The 16,118-nt window shown below is 40.2% G+C and overlaps 5 protein-coding genes across 5 annotated transcripts; all 5 read right to left on the bottom strand.

Moving 5' to 3' along the window:
* Positions 1 to 972: 972 nt before the first annotated feature.
* On the bottom strand, positions 973 to 5,176 carry RB195_004655 (uncharacterized protein; the record flags this gene model as incomplete). Its single annotated transcript, XM_064182595.1, has 8 exons — positions 973 to 1,239; positions 1,643 to 1,791; positions 1,842 to 1,960; positions 2,023 to 2,091; positions 2,603 to 2,720; positions 2,776 to 2,876; positions 4,978 to 5,045; positions 5,108 to 5,176. 8 exons carry the CDS (start codon positions 5,174 to 5,176, stop codon positions 973 to 975), a joined length of 960 nt encoding a protein of 319 aa, XP_064033862.1.
* Positions 5,177 to 14,526: 9,350 nt separating this feature from the next.
* On the bottom strand, positions 14,527 to 14,772 carry RB195_004656 (uncharacterized protein; the record flags this gene model as incomplete). Its single annotated transcript, XM_064182596.1, has 1 exon — positions 14,527 to 14,772. One exon carries the CDS (start codon positions 14,770 to 14,772, stop codon positions 14,527 to 14,529), a length of 246 nt encoding a protein of 81 aa, XP_064033863.1.
* Positions 14,773 to 14,790: 18 nt separating this feature from the next.
* On the bottom strand, positions 14,791 to 15,045 carry RB195_004657 (uncharacterized protein; the record flags this gene model as incomplete). Its single annotated transcript, XM_064182597.1, has 1 exon — positions 14,791 to 15,045. The coding sequence occupies one exon, from the start codon at positions 15,043 to 15,045 to the stop codon at positions 14,791 to 14,793; it is 255 nt and encodes an 84-aa protein (XP_064033864.1).
* Positions 15,046 to 15,094: 49 nt separating this feature from the next.
* RB195_004658 (uncharacterized protein) lies at positions 15,095 to 15,592 on the bottom strand (the record flags this gene model as incomplete). The annotated part of the gene is made up of 1 exon (XM_064182598.1): positions 15,095 to 15,592. The coding sequence occupies one exon, from the start codon at positions 15,590 to 15,592 to the stop codon at positions 15,095 to 15,097; it is 498 nt and encodes a 165-aa protein (XP_064033866.1).
* RB195_004659 (uncharacterized protein) lies at positions 15,095 to 15,884 on the bottom strand (the record flags this gene model as incomplete). Its single annotated transcript, XM_064182599.1, has 2 exons — positions 15,095 to 15,717; positions 15,770 to 15,884. 2 exons carry the CDS (start codon positions 15,882 to 15,884, stop codon positions 15,095 to 15,097), a joined length of 738 nt encoding a protein of 245 aa, XP_064033865.1.
* Between the last annotated feature and the right edge of the window lie 234 nt (positions 15,885 to 16,118).

Genomic DNA, 16,118 nt, shown 5'->3' on the forward strand with positions numbered 1-16,118 from the left:
ATCGAGTTGTCACATTGTCGAACTTGCGTATAGACCCAAACGATTTGTGTTTGCTGCGGATATGCTTTATGAGATCAACAATGATCAGCGATTTCTTCACAAGACTATAAATAGAGGCGGCAATCAGTGTCTCAGGACATCTTCATCCTCTTCATAACGTCTGAATGCTGAAATTCCTCGTGCCCACGTTGAGTTTGGACGTAACATGTCTAAAGTAAAGGTGAGGTGTTGCTAGATGCCTGTTAAAGTGGGAGACCCATTTTTCTTTGGCGTTCACACTTCGACTGCAGGCAACTACCATCACATGTTGGAATTATATGTAATGCCACAATTTCCAGAAGGTGAAAACTTTCAATATGGCCGTGCACCTCACCACTATGACAAGATTGCTCATAAGTTTCTGGATACAACTTTCCTCCACCGGCGGAGTTGCAGGGGTTCTGGGATGCCCCGTATCTGACGCCGTTAGAGTTTTACCTTTAGAGTAATATGAAGCAACATGTGAACAGAGAACGTGTCGACGACATTAATCATTTAAAACAAAGAATCACAGGTTATTCACTCAGTTGCATCAGACGACCGTAACCGTGGGTACGAAGAACTTCAGTATCGCATAGATGTGTGTGGGGCAGGAAATGCTGGCCATCGAACTGCACTGAATAGTTAATGAACTTTAAAGGTTTCCCTTTTATTGCATTTGATGAAGATTTCATTTTTTTTTGTTGTTTTCCAACTAGTCAAATGCGTGTCTTGCGTTTACTGACACCCTGTATCATATATCTCTATACTTCAATATTGAATCCTTCTTATTTTTTATTCCGAATATTTTTGAAGTCTTAGTGAGTGAGGAAAGCAGAAGCAAGCACACAAAGAAGCCCCTAGGATCCTAAGGAAAGCGTGCCAGAAAAACGAGTCATAGTGCAGTTATTTATTTGACCTTCGCAAAATATCAGGCCAGCAACAATAGTAGTTTTAGAATCCGAAAATAGGATTGAACGGTGATTTCTTATTGCCCTCTTCAATCTTGAATGCACATGTTGCGCAACAAAAAATTCGAACTCCATATGAGCAGTCGACCACTCTCTGCAAGGTTTTGCAGGACCTGGGAATAAAATCTTCGCATGGTGGCATAATAATTATAGTGTCAGTTGGCCGTCCCATGCACTGCTTACACTGATACGTCCTGCAGATCTTAAGATAATCGCTTCGCGAGGCGTCATTTGCATGGCCAATGGCGTCCTGCAATTGTCAGAGGTTGTAGTTCAATTTAATAGTAAGTATCGTATATCGTGATGGTCATATTTTTAGAAAACACAGAGGCGTTTTTGAAATTAGCCCCAGCCGTCGAAATCAGCCATGATCACTCCGTGCACGAATTATCAACCTCCTCAATTTTTGTTGCATTATATTTTGAAGGGATTCGAAGAGTTCATTGAGCTCCTCCATTTCACGGATTTGCGAATGTGTGTTAAGCGTTTAAGTATTTTTGAAACGCATTTGGGATGGTTAACGGTTGCTTAGATTAATCTTCGAATCTCAGGAAAAAATTGTGAAAATAACCATAGATCTGGTTGAAAAATTTTCATTCGTTTGAGAGACCGGAAAACATGTCCCTGATGCTCTACTCCTCTTAACCACAAACCTGATAATGAGGATTGAAGGTTTCGATGGCTATTTTTCCTGGGGGCGCAAACGCCCCCTTGCCATAGTGCATGATCGACATGTAGTCGTATGGGACACCGTGTGTCGTAAATTTGTCAGCATTCACTTTCTCGAAATTATACCATTCATCTAGGCGATAATATTTGAATTTGCAGTGGAATGTTTATTTATTAGCTCACCCTTTTTAATGTTCTCGTAGTGCACTTTGACAAAGTTGTCGCGATCGTACCGTGAATGCTCATGGTGGAGTCCTATTACGTGCATCAATTCATGCATAACAGTTCCGGTCGTTAAGCACCTAAGAAACATTAGTTGTTTTCGTTAATTCGAAACCGAATATCAACTTCGGTAAGAACGTACGTTCCCTTATCGCTGTGATGTAGCGATACTTCGCTTCTACTTCCGAGACGACCAATATCTGCCCAGCATCTTTAAAAGAAAGTGTTGTCGTAACTACAATACTTGACTCCAGCGCGGTCACTTCCACTGAGGTCTTCTACCGCTAATGTATCATCTCAATGTTTTTATCGTCCTATACAAGTCGGGTAACAATTTATCGGCTCCAATGGGATAAAAAAAGCACAGTGGGCACTACAGCCACACTTCGAGCCATCGCTCTATCGTTGATTCACAGCGGAACATCTTACCATACATTTTCATCTGCCCTTTTCGATCTTTCGGCGATTTTGGCGAAAAGCGGCCAACAGAGCTAATTAAGCCATTGTTCTCCAACAGGGAATGCTTACTCTTGCGATTCATGCAATCTAACGGTTTCTAATCTGTTTTCACTTACTGCACAACATTCTGATGTTCTGTTGGCAGAACATTTCGAAAATTACTCGAATCAAGGTTTTTCTTGCTAGTGATGCTATATTCTGCACAGAAAATCGGGCAAATTCGAAGTAACAGGAAGCAATCTGTAGAGAAAAAAGTTTTTTACCCGCCAAGATTTTCGATCTGGATGTAACTCTGTTCATTCGTCCACGGTTTGAAACGAATGCACGTGTTGTCCTCTATGCGTCTCATTGCTACCGCAATGATTCTCATTTGTGATTCGTCTAAAACACTGCTGTTTATGTGAGTGTCTCTAACATTACTCGAGTATAGAAGTACCGTAGTTTGCATTAATTGTAAACGGTATGACAAAATTTCCATGCGAATCTCTCTCATTCCATTTTAAGCTGGAGTCGCTATGAAGTGCGTTGAACATTTTGCTGAAAATACGCATACGGCAGTAAAAAAATTCTTCAATTTGTGGTTTGTACTCGATTTGTTATCTGTTACTTTGCAGTTTGCACCAAATTCTTATTGTTCCAAAAAAATAATAATTACTCTGTGGACGTTTCACAAGAACTCTAAGGGCAATGAGAGGTGGATTTAGTCCATACTTTAAAAAAAGTCACAGGAAAGCGCTTTCTTGCAGTGCTTTGGTGATTTCTTAAACAGTACACACCAACGACAACGTGAAGGAGTGCACAAACGATGATACATATGATTCACTACCACCATTCTATTTAAGCACGCAGTGATACGCACTAAAAACATTACTGTTTCATTTGCGCTGCTTGAATGGTGGCATGTAGAAATTGCACTTGTTGACAAGAGGAAAAAATCACAAATTTAGCAAGTCTAACCCATTCTAAAATTTTTGTAGAATATCGATAGGTATTTGGACATTAGAGAAAATCTTGTGGTTAGTTTAAGAAAATTTGAACAGAATTTACGATAGTGATGTGAAACGAAGAAAGGTTAGAGTGTTTGAAGTTGATCAATATGTTTCGATGTGTCAACGTATTCGTCTTCGACTTGAATTTAGAATCGCAGTGGTTAATGATGGCGTGAAAGGTCTATACGTTTCCTATTTGTGAGAACCAACAGTTGTACAAACCTAGCGTTCTTAACCAGCGCAGGCAAGTCTTACTTATTCATGGAACAAATAGATGTGGAAGATTTGGGGATTATGACTGCTTCAAGCAATCGACGATGCAGACGCAGTTAGTCTGAACGTCCGGCAAGCTTTCAGACAGGTGTCAAAATATTAGATACCTGTCTGAAAGCTAGCCGGATGTTCAGACTAATCCGCGCTTTCATACTTCTCCAGCTGATCGCTTCGCTTATGTATACAAAAGCGAATCTGGAAGATGAAGAATGTAATTATTTCTAGGGAGACAACAGATATATCATGAAGGGATCCGCAGAATTATTTCACATAGTACAGAAGCGAAAACAAAAACTAGAGAAGTTTCGTACAATCGCAAACATACCACCACATCACGCATGAATTACCGTACCAAAATGAAGATATCTAATCTTCGCCATTCCTTTTGTTTCCACATCAATCTGAATATTTGGCTGAAGACTATTTTTAGACTTTTTTTCTCAAGAAACATACGCACTAACGGATGATATCTGTTTTTATCATCTTACTGTAACTTCCAGAATAACCTACATTTAGAGGGTATTCAAATCTGATTTCACCTATATTCTTTCGATACCGTTGCAATTTGAAAACATATTCCGTAGTACTGAAAAAGTTTTTGTCTTTCCACTCGGCAATTAATATAGATTACAAACGTGAACTGACATGAACACCATCACCGTTTTGATAAACACAATGGTGCTAGGTCACATCACGTAAACTGTTAACTACTATTTCAGAAGTTGTCTCCAAACACTCGTCTAGTTTTTTAAGAGATGACCCAGCAAATATTGTGTGAGTAACCGCAGAGGATTATTCATATGTGAACCATTGGATACACGTGGTATCAATCCCATGAAACGGTCCACAATATCTCATTTACGTTCAAACATAACCGCTTGTAATAAATGAGTGCCGCTGAAAAATCTCGCTAATTCCAATTTCTGGCGTCGCGCCTCTTCCGCAGAATCATTGCCAGCCGCCTTATGGATGAATCTGACCCCGTATTTCTCATCTAAAGCTGTTTTACCTCTTGCCGGTGTCTTTACCCGAATTCGGCGCAGCGGGACCCTTCTCATCCCATATTAAACCTTTCCACTGCCGATAGATCACTTAGACGTCTTGGGACACATCCTTCTATGAACACGTGACAGTATAAACCCGTTGTTCTATACCATGAATAATTTTTTTAATTACCAGTGCAATTGGCATTTCTTGCAAATCAAAAGAACAATTTTTCAGCTCATAATTGCAGTAAACAATTTAACTTTTTTCGTTACTGAGTTCCATTATCAACTATCATGTTCAGCGTTCGGAGAGAAGTCTGCAGTGAAATTCTAGGATGATTTTATAAAATGTTCCCTACTATAGATATGGTAGGAGAAGTGTGTGCCAACCTTCCTTTATTTCTCAGTTGAAGAACATCTTCATCCGTTGCATTCTTGAAAATGTTGACCTGTTTTACCTTAAAAAAGTGTTTGAATGATTTCTTTTATTCGGCTTATCAATGATTAGCCGAATGCTCACCCTCATCGATGCTATTCGAGCAGCTATGAGGAAGACTATTAGTCGCACCAACAAGAGCGAAGGGATCATTCTGAAACTTTTAGGACAGCTTTACAAATACTGTTTGGTTGAAGGCTGACGCATTTCCATCACTGATTGCGAAATTAAAGTTATTCTCACTCAGAGTAGTGGAATATTTCTAGCATAAAAATTTGGTAAAAGCATCCAGTTTTGTGGGACTTTTAGGAACTGAAAATAGTAAGGTAAAGTAAAGTACATCGGGAAACAACTGAATATTACCTCACTTAGAAGGTCAGAGTAAAATCATTTTCTGCCTAATTCACTTTTCTTCTGACGCTCATCTTATTTGTTGTAACTATTTGCTATTCTTTTCTTTGAAAGTTTTACGTATACTTCGAGAACGTTACTGTTTTAGGGTTGTGAACAATGTAAGTGGATTAAATCAAAAAACCACTGCAGATGTCGATGAGTTTACTGGTAGTTTTGAGAAACAACAACATTGATGACAATTTTCAGAACACACTTATTAATGTTAAATGAATTAGATTTGCTTCCTTTAACACTAGAATTTACGAAACTACATTAGACTGAGGTAAGAGGAAATTTAGTGAACAACGTCGGTTTTACATAAAAACATGCCCGTCAAGTAAAGAAAAACTTGAAAAAAATCACCAAAAAATTAAGTGAAGTATTTGGAGAACATTGCGATAACGACGAGTAATAATGTCTAATGGAAATATCCATGCTGAAAGCGTAGTGACGGTTCCGTTCTCCCTTGTGTGTATCGCTTTAAGAACCCAGGACAGTAATCGCAGTATACTAAATAGTAAAGCACGAGTGTCGCTACCAGCCGGCGCAAAGTAAAGACTCCGAATGGCACAATGTGAAGTTTTCCCCTGCCAAACGCAGGACATAATCCCTGACTCCTAGCACTTGATGATTAGTTCATTTCCTTTTTCAAGTGTGCGTTTTGTCTCGTGTTTTGGTATCGCAATATTGTTATGTTCACGCGCACACCAACTACCACTGTCAATCACATCACCACTGGTGGCTCCAACGGCAACCAAACCGCTAACCATCTACCCCTTAGAAGCCGAGAACCAATTACCATTTTGGATCGTCCGATCGGTACCGATTCATACTGAAGTGTTTGTGTATAATATATGTTGTTTACATTGTGTTGCTGTCTTGTAGATAAACCGAATTTATGAATGCTCGTGCGCCGGCTAATCTTGTTCCAATTTGCATCACTTGGGTTAGGGTTTGCAGAAAAGTGGGGCAGCTCCGAACCCTCGAAGCGGAAATCGGAGCGGGAGATGGGCAAGCCCGTAGGATACAGAGTGGCTAGGGCGTTGTTGTTGCTTAGCCAGCGCGAGTTCTTGGAGTTCTCGCTCTGGTCCCTCTCCTAAGGTTCGGACGATCGGCTCCGAATCTTTACCACCAATGCCTATCGCTCCTTCTCGCAGAGGACTCGGGGAACGGCCAACAGAAAGGGGACGTATGAAGACTACATGGTTCTTGCATTTATTCCGTTGCAACTCACTGGTAAGTGCGTTATTACATATCACTGGAGCAGTGGAATTGAAGCGGCTGTTCACAACAAAAAAATCACAATCACAAACTGATCTGGTATTCGGCTGAAAACGCCTACATCTAAGTGTAGGGGAATGAACAATTCAAATAACAGAGCGGTGAGTATTGATGGGTACCAGTGTTGGTACCATCACAGTAAATTGGAAAATTTTTGTCCTTTTCGCATACAGGTGTTGTATTTATTAATTGGGTTGAAATCGATTTGAATGGTGTTTGATCCTTAAACAAACTATGTACGTAACATTGAGTTCAACAGGAGTTTAAAAAATTGACGCTTTCACGAATTTAATATTGGTTAAATGCAGCGCCCCTATCCGAACGGACGTAGCGGATTGAGAAATAAATCCCAAACAGAATGCCCTACAGAAAGAAAGCGATGTGATGAATGTGTATGTCTTGTGACGCCACCTTTAAATATGTAAGAAGTGCCCATCTTGATGGACTTCCATTATTCGTGAAGCTCGCTTCCATATCCTGCGTTGGCAGAGCCATTTGTATAGAATAAAACTTTAGACGAGCGCCGTTACGAAAATACAAACGGATGAATAACTGTGTGATCGTATAGCATTTACAGAGATAAAGTTTGTTGTAAAACTCGATTCTTTTTCGAACAACAAAAAATAACAACTTTCGCCTATTAGAAGATAGTGAGATGCTGCTTCAAATGCGACCATTCGCAGCGTGAAATCTTCAGAATTTTTCCCTTCACAGATATTTTGAACGTGAACCTATCCAACTCAATAGGCTGAGTCTTAACTATAGAATTGGACCTGATTTTGTAGAGATGTTTAATGGAACTATTCAGCATTAGCCGAAACAGTTTCATCTTCAAGCGGAATAGTTTTAATGTTTTGCTTAAAATTCAATTATCTAGAACAGTTCAAAAAGATAATAATAAACAGATATAAGATATATGTATATGTAAGAATATGACATCAATGACTCATGTAGAACAATATTACGCGAGGGTATATACCCAGTATTTACCTTATCATTGGGGAATGTAGCTCCAACACATGTGACCAATTTTTGTTCATCGACGAGAGAAACGAACGAGAAATGAGAGCAGTGGTTATCAACAGGTGAACTTGTCATTGTTTGAAAACGAATAATCCAAGCCGCTTACACACGTTTTGAAGTGTGTCTTTTATTTGAAGTCAAGTCATTATTTATTTCTTATTTCAGGTAAAAAAAAGAACAACGAATGAAAACAAGAACAATGATTTGAAATTTTATCCTGCTGGATTTATCATGTTCATATTAAGAACTCGATGTTCTTTTCATTTTTCTGTAAATGTCTTCTGAATTTTCCTTCTAAAATTAGACTATTTTATGAGGAAAAATGTATGAAAAGCGCACTAGAAATAAGACAAATAAGACGAAATAGACAACGAAGCAGGGATAGGATTGCTAATAAACAGGTAGAAACACAGTACATAAAGAACGTCTACTGGAAGGGCGGAGGAGTACTACTTGAAGGCTCTCAAATTGTGGAGACATCGTCATCAGTCTACCTTGAACGTCCTATGAATACGGAGAACGACACAGAGGAAGAGCTGAATACAAGGACGAGGGTAGTATTCGCACCCCTCGAAGAAGTTAAGGACCAACTGACAGAGCAAGAGCTCCGTCCCATCTGTTCGACGAGACAGTACTTCCCGCGCTCTATTACACAGCGGAGACGTGAGCAGTTACTGTTTCACGTCCGGGAATTTTCGAATTACACACTTAGCCCCTGAGAGACGACTTCTATGTTTAACCTGCACACACACTCCTACCCGGTTTTCACAGTTTTCAGTTAAGAGAAGCATCCTTTCTTCGGTTCTTTGCGGAATATATATCAAAAGCAATGCATGGATGGGCCAGTCACATTGCGAAAAGAGACGTACTGGAAGGGCGGAGATAACAAGTGATGCTAAGTCCAACAGAGGGAGGCCGCCAGAGATGAGGTGATGTGTTTGCTGCATGAATGGACCTTCTGAGTGCTCATCTGGATTCTTGTCAAGGACGATGTCAGCGTCAGTCAAAAAACTTTAGATCATTCTGGATGAAAATAGCGAGAGAAGGAAACGAATGGGAAAGATGCTGGAGCCCGCACATCCGTTGAAGACGACTTTCTAATTAAGTAAGTGCACTAATTCTTATTCCCAACCAAAACTCGAAATCTATGAGCTCTGACGAAGAGATAAAAGTGTTTGGAAAACATAGAGTTTAATGTAAGGAGGTAACTTCGCATCATAATTTCTATGTAGTGGCTTCGTCCTCTGCGTCACGGGTCGACGCGTTGCCGATTTGGCTACTAGGGACTCACAACCCTTCGCTAGTGTCAGATTTTGTGTATGGGTTTCCAGCTGTTCTGCCACAACGATTTGTACGACATTTCTAGAAGTGGTGGGTAAGGATGAATCAGAACGGCTAGTCCCGTCAGTGAAAACAATGGACTTCAATCTCACGGACTGCTTCTTCACTCTAATCGAGGCTTCCCTTAAATACATACTACATGGTGTCTTTCTCAAGAGGACATCTGGAAATTTTCAAACAATCATTTGAGGTTTTTGGAGCTTTCTTGCTGGTAGGTATCTTCAAATACGATAAAAATAATACTCTTAGCTTCCACATTATCCTTGATCGACAGAAAGGACTTCACATTAGAAAGCATGATCCTGAGTGTTCCCTCTACTGTAGATCTCTTTTCCGCAGTATTTTCAGTAGTACAGTATTTGTGACAGTGAAATAATGCTACTTTGTGTTTTATATTTTACTGTATCCTCCAATATCCAACTAACGTCCTCTTAACCAATAGAAAAAAACATGAAAGGAACCATAAAATAAGTAGTCATCCTACGCTTACGCGATAGTTGTTGGGAAAAGCAAGGCTATGAGAAGTGGTCGGATCCGTGGTTACATTAGCACTCACCGTCTGTCTACAAGAGTGCAGTAGTCTAATCGCGAATGTGCAGATGCCGACGACAGGTGCTTTCTCAATGAGGGTGGACTCACTCGCAGGTCGACTAGAACCGTGATCCTCTTAACAGCACAATTAAAACCACAGTTCTTTGAAAAATTTCTTTTAAATTAGGAATAATTCCATGGTTAAGATTCAGCTAATTGAATTGGATAGGTTCACGTTCAAAAAAGATGCGAAGGGAAAAATTCTGAAGAATTCACACTGCGGATGGTCGTATTCGACGTAACTTCTTGCTGTCCGCTTTTAGCACGCGAAAGATTGTTATAACCGAGTTTTGAAGTCCATTTTGTCTGTGCAAATACTTTACGATTGAAGAGTTATATATTCGTTAGTATTATTGAGGGTAGACTCCCTAGCAGATCGACTAGAACCGTGATCTTCTTAATAGCACATTATTAGAACCACAGTTTTTTTGAAAAATTTCTTTTAAATTACGAATAATTCCATGATTAAGATTCGGATAATTGAATTGGATAGGATCGCGCTCAGAATAGGTATGAATTGAAAAATTCTGAACCTTAAACACTGCTTATGGTCGACTTTGATGTAAATTCTCGCTATCCGCTTTTAAGACGCGAAAGATTGTTAGAAACGAGTTTTGAAGCGAAACTTTGTCTATCCAAATACTTCACGATTGCAGAGGTATATAGTTTTTGTATTATTGAAGCGGCGGTCGTCTGAATTTTTATTCTATGCAAATGATGCTGCCAAAGCAGGATATGGAGGCGAAGTTCTTCACGAATATTAGAAGTCCATCAACATTGCAAATTCTCATATGTTTAAACATCGCTTCACAAGACATGCACGCTGCAAAAGTCATCATATCGCTTCTTTTCTGTAAGGCATTCCGTTTTGGATTTGTTCCTCAATGCGCTACGTCTATTCAAATACGGAAGCAGAGTTTGGTCAACGTTGCATTTGTGTAAGCTTGTAAGCCACAAAAGGTCCTAGAGCCTCCGAATCCTTCGCCTATCTCCCACCCCGATTTCGGGTCCACTATTCCCCTTGCTCCAACCCAAGGGATACAGAGGAGTATAATATTACTCGATACATGAGTATTCATAAATCCGGTTTATCCTTAGGGCAAAAATACAATGTCAACAACATATGGTGTGGACAGACACATCAGATGGCTATCTTTATCCATCGCGCGGTCTCATAATGGTTATACGAATAGTGGTTCTCGGCTTTTAAGTGGTCAATGGTTAGCGTTTCGGGCCCCTTGGGAGCCACCAGTGGTGATGTAGTTGAGAGTCGTAGATGGTATGCGCTCGAAAATGAGAATATGATGATACCAAGCACTTCTCGAAATGCACACTAGAAGAAAAGGAAAGAACTAGACCCTGAGTATCGGAAGTCATACAATTACAATACAATTACTAATATGCTGTTCTTGGCACGAGAAATCTTTATATGAATTCCGGAATGAGGTGAGAAGGGTCCCACTGTGTCGAATTAGGGCACTGCCTCCGGAAAGTGGCAAAATATGGTGAGATGTGTCTCACGACGTCGAAGTGGTGTATCAGCACAGGAACGCTATAGTAAGGGATGAGAAGGTTCGTACTGCGCCGAATTCGGGTCCCGCTACAGCGTACATATATGTTTTCTTGGTCTTTAAGTCATGTCCAGAAAATTTTTCTCCAGTCACTGATTTATGGTCCACTTTTCAATTTCGCTTGTAGCCGTAGAGAAATATTCCATTTCTAATGAATTGCACATATTTCGAGGGAATATTTCTCTCTTAAAAGTTCTAAGAGGAAAAGGATGCAAAAACGCGGCTCCTTCGCCAATCCTATACCTGATCAGTATTCAAAATCATTTATTAAGGGTATCACACTCTCTGGAGTAGGAATTCTGCTACTTGTGATCGGTTGTGTCTTCTGGATTTCTGAATTTATGTGCAACGATTGTTTGACCGATGTAACCGTCAAACTCGGAGAAGCACCGATTAAGAATGCGCAAAAGAGACGATAAGAGCGACTACGGTAAGTGAAGGGACTGTTTTAATGCGAAGAAAAAAATGGGAACTGAAAACTAGAACTGAAAATGAACGGAAATTAAGTTTTACGATAACAGGAGAGTCCTATATATGTACATACAGGGGAGCAGGTAGCAGCGATACATTTTAATTTTCTAAGATAACTTAATAATCACTTAATAATTTGTTGTTCAAGGAAACATGTTGAAAATTTTCTAAAGTTTCTTTTTAGAAAAAATAATTGTTTATGAAAAGAAACTAAACCGAGAATAAAAATAATCAATCACTGGTTTTAAAACAATATTTTGTTTTGAAATTGAACTGAGCTGAGGGGTTTTATGGGGGAACAACAAAAAAATACCAATGTGCAGGTTTCGTTCCGCAAACCAGAATTTTTTAAAATTTTCATCGATGTCCCATATATGTACACATGTGTATATGCGCGCGTTTGTGGAAGAGCTTACGATGGAAGTGGCAAAAGGAAGAAAACGAGGAAATTTCCCGAAAATCTTTACAGGGTTGTTTGGGAATTTTCCATAATTTATCTCTTACTTTTCGTCCTTAGTATGATCTCAATTTATCTCATTTATTATTATTTATTTATTACTCTATTTCATTTATCGTAAGAGGCCGCTACCGTGAGTCGTTGCCGACCAAGGCTAACAAATTCTTTAATTTTTTCGGAGCCATTCAATAACTAGGCAAAATTAATTCTTGAAAATACCATTCGAGAGCAGATGAGCTGCTGATTTCAAATATACTTCGAGAATTAGATACCCAAGGATTTTTTTTTTCAGAATCTTTGTTTTCACTTCTGGTGTTCTTTGTGTGTATGAGAGACGGCAAAAAAAGAAAAGACATTAAATTCCAGATATTAGTCCCTTTCAGTAATCGATCGATAAAAATTAGTCATTTTAACTTAGGGACCAATTCTTTGTAATGCGTGCACACTTTGTCAGTGGTGAGCTTGCGGCCAGCACCAACAGTGCGGGAGCTTAACTAACTATCACTAAACTGATTGTTGAAACCGATGGTAAACATGGTTGGGAATGTAGATTACGAATTTAAAAATAGCCCTGCTCAATTTTCCCGATCGGTCTGAGAAATTAGGTGGGAAGCTGTGTTCCTATTTGTTTTTTTTGTTCCTGCGGTATACGTTAGAACGCGCCAACCTTGCGCAGCTGCGGTTCCCTCAGCAGCCTATTCAATGGGTTTTCTTGAATAGAATGCCGAAGAATCCTCATTGATTCTCGGCCGCTCGATCAATGAATGCGCGCGCAAAAATGGCGCGTTCCAACATACCTCGTAAGCACGAATGCTGTTTCCCACGCCTTTTCCCTGGCGATTAGGGAGAATTGAGCGGTACAACGTACGAATCAACACCATGGACTCTATGTTTTCCATCAGCTCTCTGCACTACGTCAATTTCGTGGCAAGCTGCCTTTGATTGCAGCAGCACTGAATAGGTCAAGTTAAGGAGCTTCTTGTGCTAAATTGTGCACAAGATCGAAATCTTCACAACACTTCTGATACGGATACTGAATAACCTGTAAGTGAGCTGTGGGCTTCATAACTTTCAATTATTTACCAGGAAGACTTATCTAAGCAACAAAAATAAGCGCGCTGACATCTTCGATTAAGTGCGCTAATTACACTAGTAATTGCTTATATGTTATATATATATATATATATATATATATATATATATATATTAAATGTGTTGATTACGATTATAAGTCCGTTGTGGTCTTTCCAGAACATTCCTGAGCCCATTCAATTCGAAATCCGGATGAAGCTATTTTTTCTGCATTTTTTTGCTCGATTGAACAAATGAGTAGGTGAGGCTTTCGTCCTTGAGAACAGGTGCAGTATCTATGTATCTTTCAAAAGTGAACTCTTCTTGAAACTGATTTTATACATCTTAGAAACTCTAAAGGCAAGGTTGAAGGTGTTTGACAAGATACAGAACTGGGATTTTTCTTACGTTGATGATCTTTGTTCCTAACCATCTGCGTTGAAATTTGCCACAAAGAAACGTTTTCGACAATAAGTTCTTATTTTTTCTGAATCAAACCTTCAAACATTAGGCTGCCACATTGTGTAGTAGCCTCCGTGTTTGACTTTCTATAAATCTACGCAAGATGATGATTTTGTACTTTTTTTTGTATTTGTTTGTTGAGTTGAGCAAGGCACGATTTTCTTTCATTTCTTTCATTCTTGGCCAACGTCTTGGCAAGTTCTTCAGTTCATCAGAGCCTGAAGAACGGACAAAATCGAGAATTTTCACCCTTTCTTAAGGCTCTGAAGGTCTAGAGAAAACCCAAAATAGACGTAGGATTTTCCTCAATTAAGTGGATAGGGCACTTGTCCAGATAAATTCCATCCGATTTCACTCGTTCAAGAGGTTCTGAAGAACGTAAACTCGCCCAAACATTATCCAAGAATAAAAAGATTATAACAACATTATTTGTGGTTCAAATCAACAGAACAAAAAAAAAACTTCTCAAATATTTTTTCCTGCTTTTTTGCATTTTTTCCCATTTTAAGTCAGCAGCGAGCACTCGAAATGGCAGCCGACTCTCCGTGAACTCACGCACGAATCTTCATTCAGTACAAAGTGTACCTTCACAAATACGTTATTAATATACGTAATATTTCTTTATGAGATATAAATGTACCTAACTATTTATTTCTCTGTATATAACAAAATCTTTGCTTACAAATCGTGTCGATATTACTGCTTCTGTTGACACTCATCCCCAGGATATTTTTGCATGGCTGAAAGGTCATTAAATTTGATGCTTTATTCTGAATGTTACTGATACCATATTCCTGTTGTCACATGATCCGATAGAAACTCTAACCTCTAAAATCCTCCATTCAATGTCTTAATACATCACCTTGATCACCTTGGCTCCCGTTGATCTTCAAACTGCATGGGACATCCGAGACCCATCTGTTGTGCATGAATATCGTCTTTTGGAAATTCAGCTGAAGACCGATCCAACCTGTTTCGTCGAATTCGGACAGCATTCGTTCCGCTTGGCTGGTGCTAGGTGTTATCAGTACGATGTCATCAGCAAAAAGCAAATGGTTTAGCTGCCGACCATCAACCTTCACTCCCATGTCGTTTCATTCCAACATTCACACTGGGTTCTCGAGGGTGGCTGTGAATATTTTGGGTGAGATTACGTCACCCTGTCGGACCCCCCTCTTAACGTCAATTATGATATTCTTGTAGAATGGCGAAATTCCAGTTGTGAAGTTGCTGTACAACTCTCGAAGTACCTTAATGCACTGAGTAGGGACGCCTTGGTTGTCCAAGACTTCTGCGACTGCCTCCGTCTCAACTGAGTTGAAGGCCTTCTTTAAGTCGATGAAGGTGAGACAGAGTGGCATCTTGTACTCTCGTGATACCTCGATGGGTTTCGAAACAGTGCGAATGTTGTCAATCGTGCTGAATCCTTTTCTTTTGAAACCCTGCTTGCTCGCATGGCTGTCCTTCATCCAAGACATTTTCAATCCTATTAAGGATCACTCTTGTAAAGAGCTTGTAGATGACGGACAGTAAGCAGATTGGGCGATACTTGCCGATGTTATGTGGATCTCCCTTTTTACACAACAACACGGTCTTGCTGGTCTTCCACTGTTTAGGAACCTTGCATTCCGACATATAACGTGTAAAGAGCCTCGCCAGGGTGTTGATGAGTACTGGCGGAGGCTCTTCAGGTGTTCTGGTCTTATTCTGTCGGGACCGGGTGCCGTACGTTTTCTTACCAGCATGTCGTATTTCGGACAGGAGAACCTCTGGAATGCATCGAGAAGGGGGATGGAGAAAATCATCTGCGACTCTACTCTGATCTCTTCGACAGCCATGTCCACTTGCCTCCTTACCATCGGACGGGGAGACAGACATGTCTCCCTTCGTGTTCCGGAGAGCAATCATCCTTGTCTTGCGACTAGCGAAGTCTCGACGGGCATAGCGGATGCTTTTCCACGCTTCTGCAGCTTCAGCCAGCTGTTCTGCACTTCTCTCTCTGAGGTTTTCCTTTATCACCTCTCTGCAATACCCTGCGAGATAGGACCTGAGTTCTTGGTTCTCTCGTGGCTCGTGCTTCTTCACGCTGGCGTATCAGCTCGAGAGTTTCAAGAGACAGGCGTCTCTTGGTGGTTTTAAAACTCTCAGCCTTCTTCGCGCAGTCGCGAAGGTAATCATATTTCTCGTCGATGTTCTCCATTGCGGAATCTCCCCAAAAGCCGGCTAGCGTAGCGAAGAGATCCCAGTTGATGGTAGTTCTGGGATTTCTCTCTCTGAACTTGGGGACTTTCTCTGCTCTCCTTGTGAAGGCAAATCTTCCTCGGAGGAGGCGATGGTCCGATCCCGTATAGAACTTTAGTACAACAGTGACGTCCGTCAAGCAGAACCTTTTATGTGATTTGGTCTATTTCATTACGTTACCCTCCATCGGGTG

Source organism: Necator americanus, chromosome I (assembly GCF_031761385.1).
Source record: "Necator americanus strain Aroian chromosome I, whole genome shotgun sequence".
NCBI classification, from domain to species: Eukaryota; Metazoa; Nematoda; class Chromadorea; order Rhabditida; family Ancylostomatidae; genus Necator; species Necator americanus.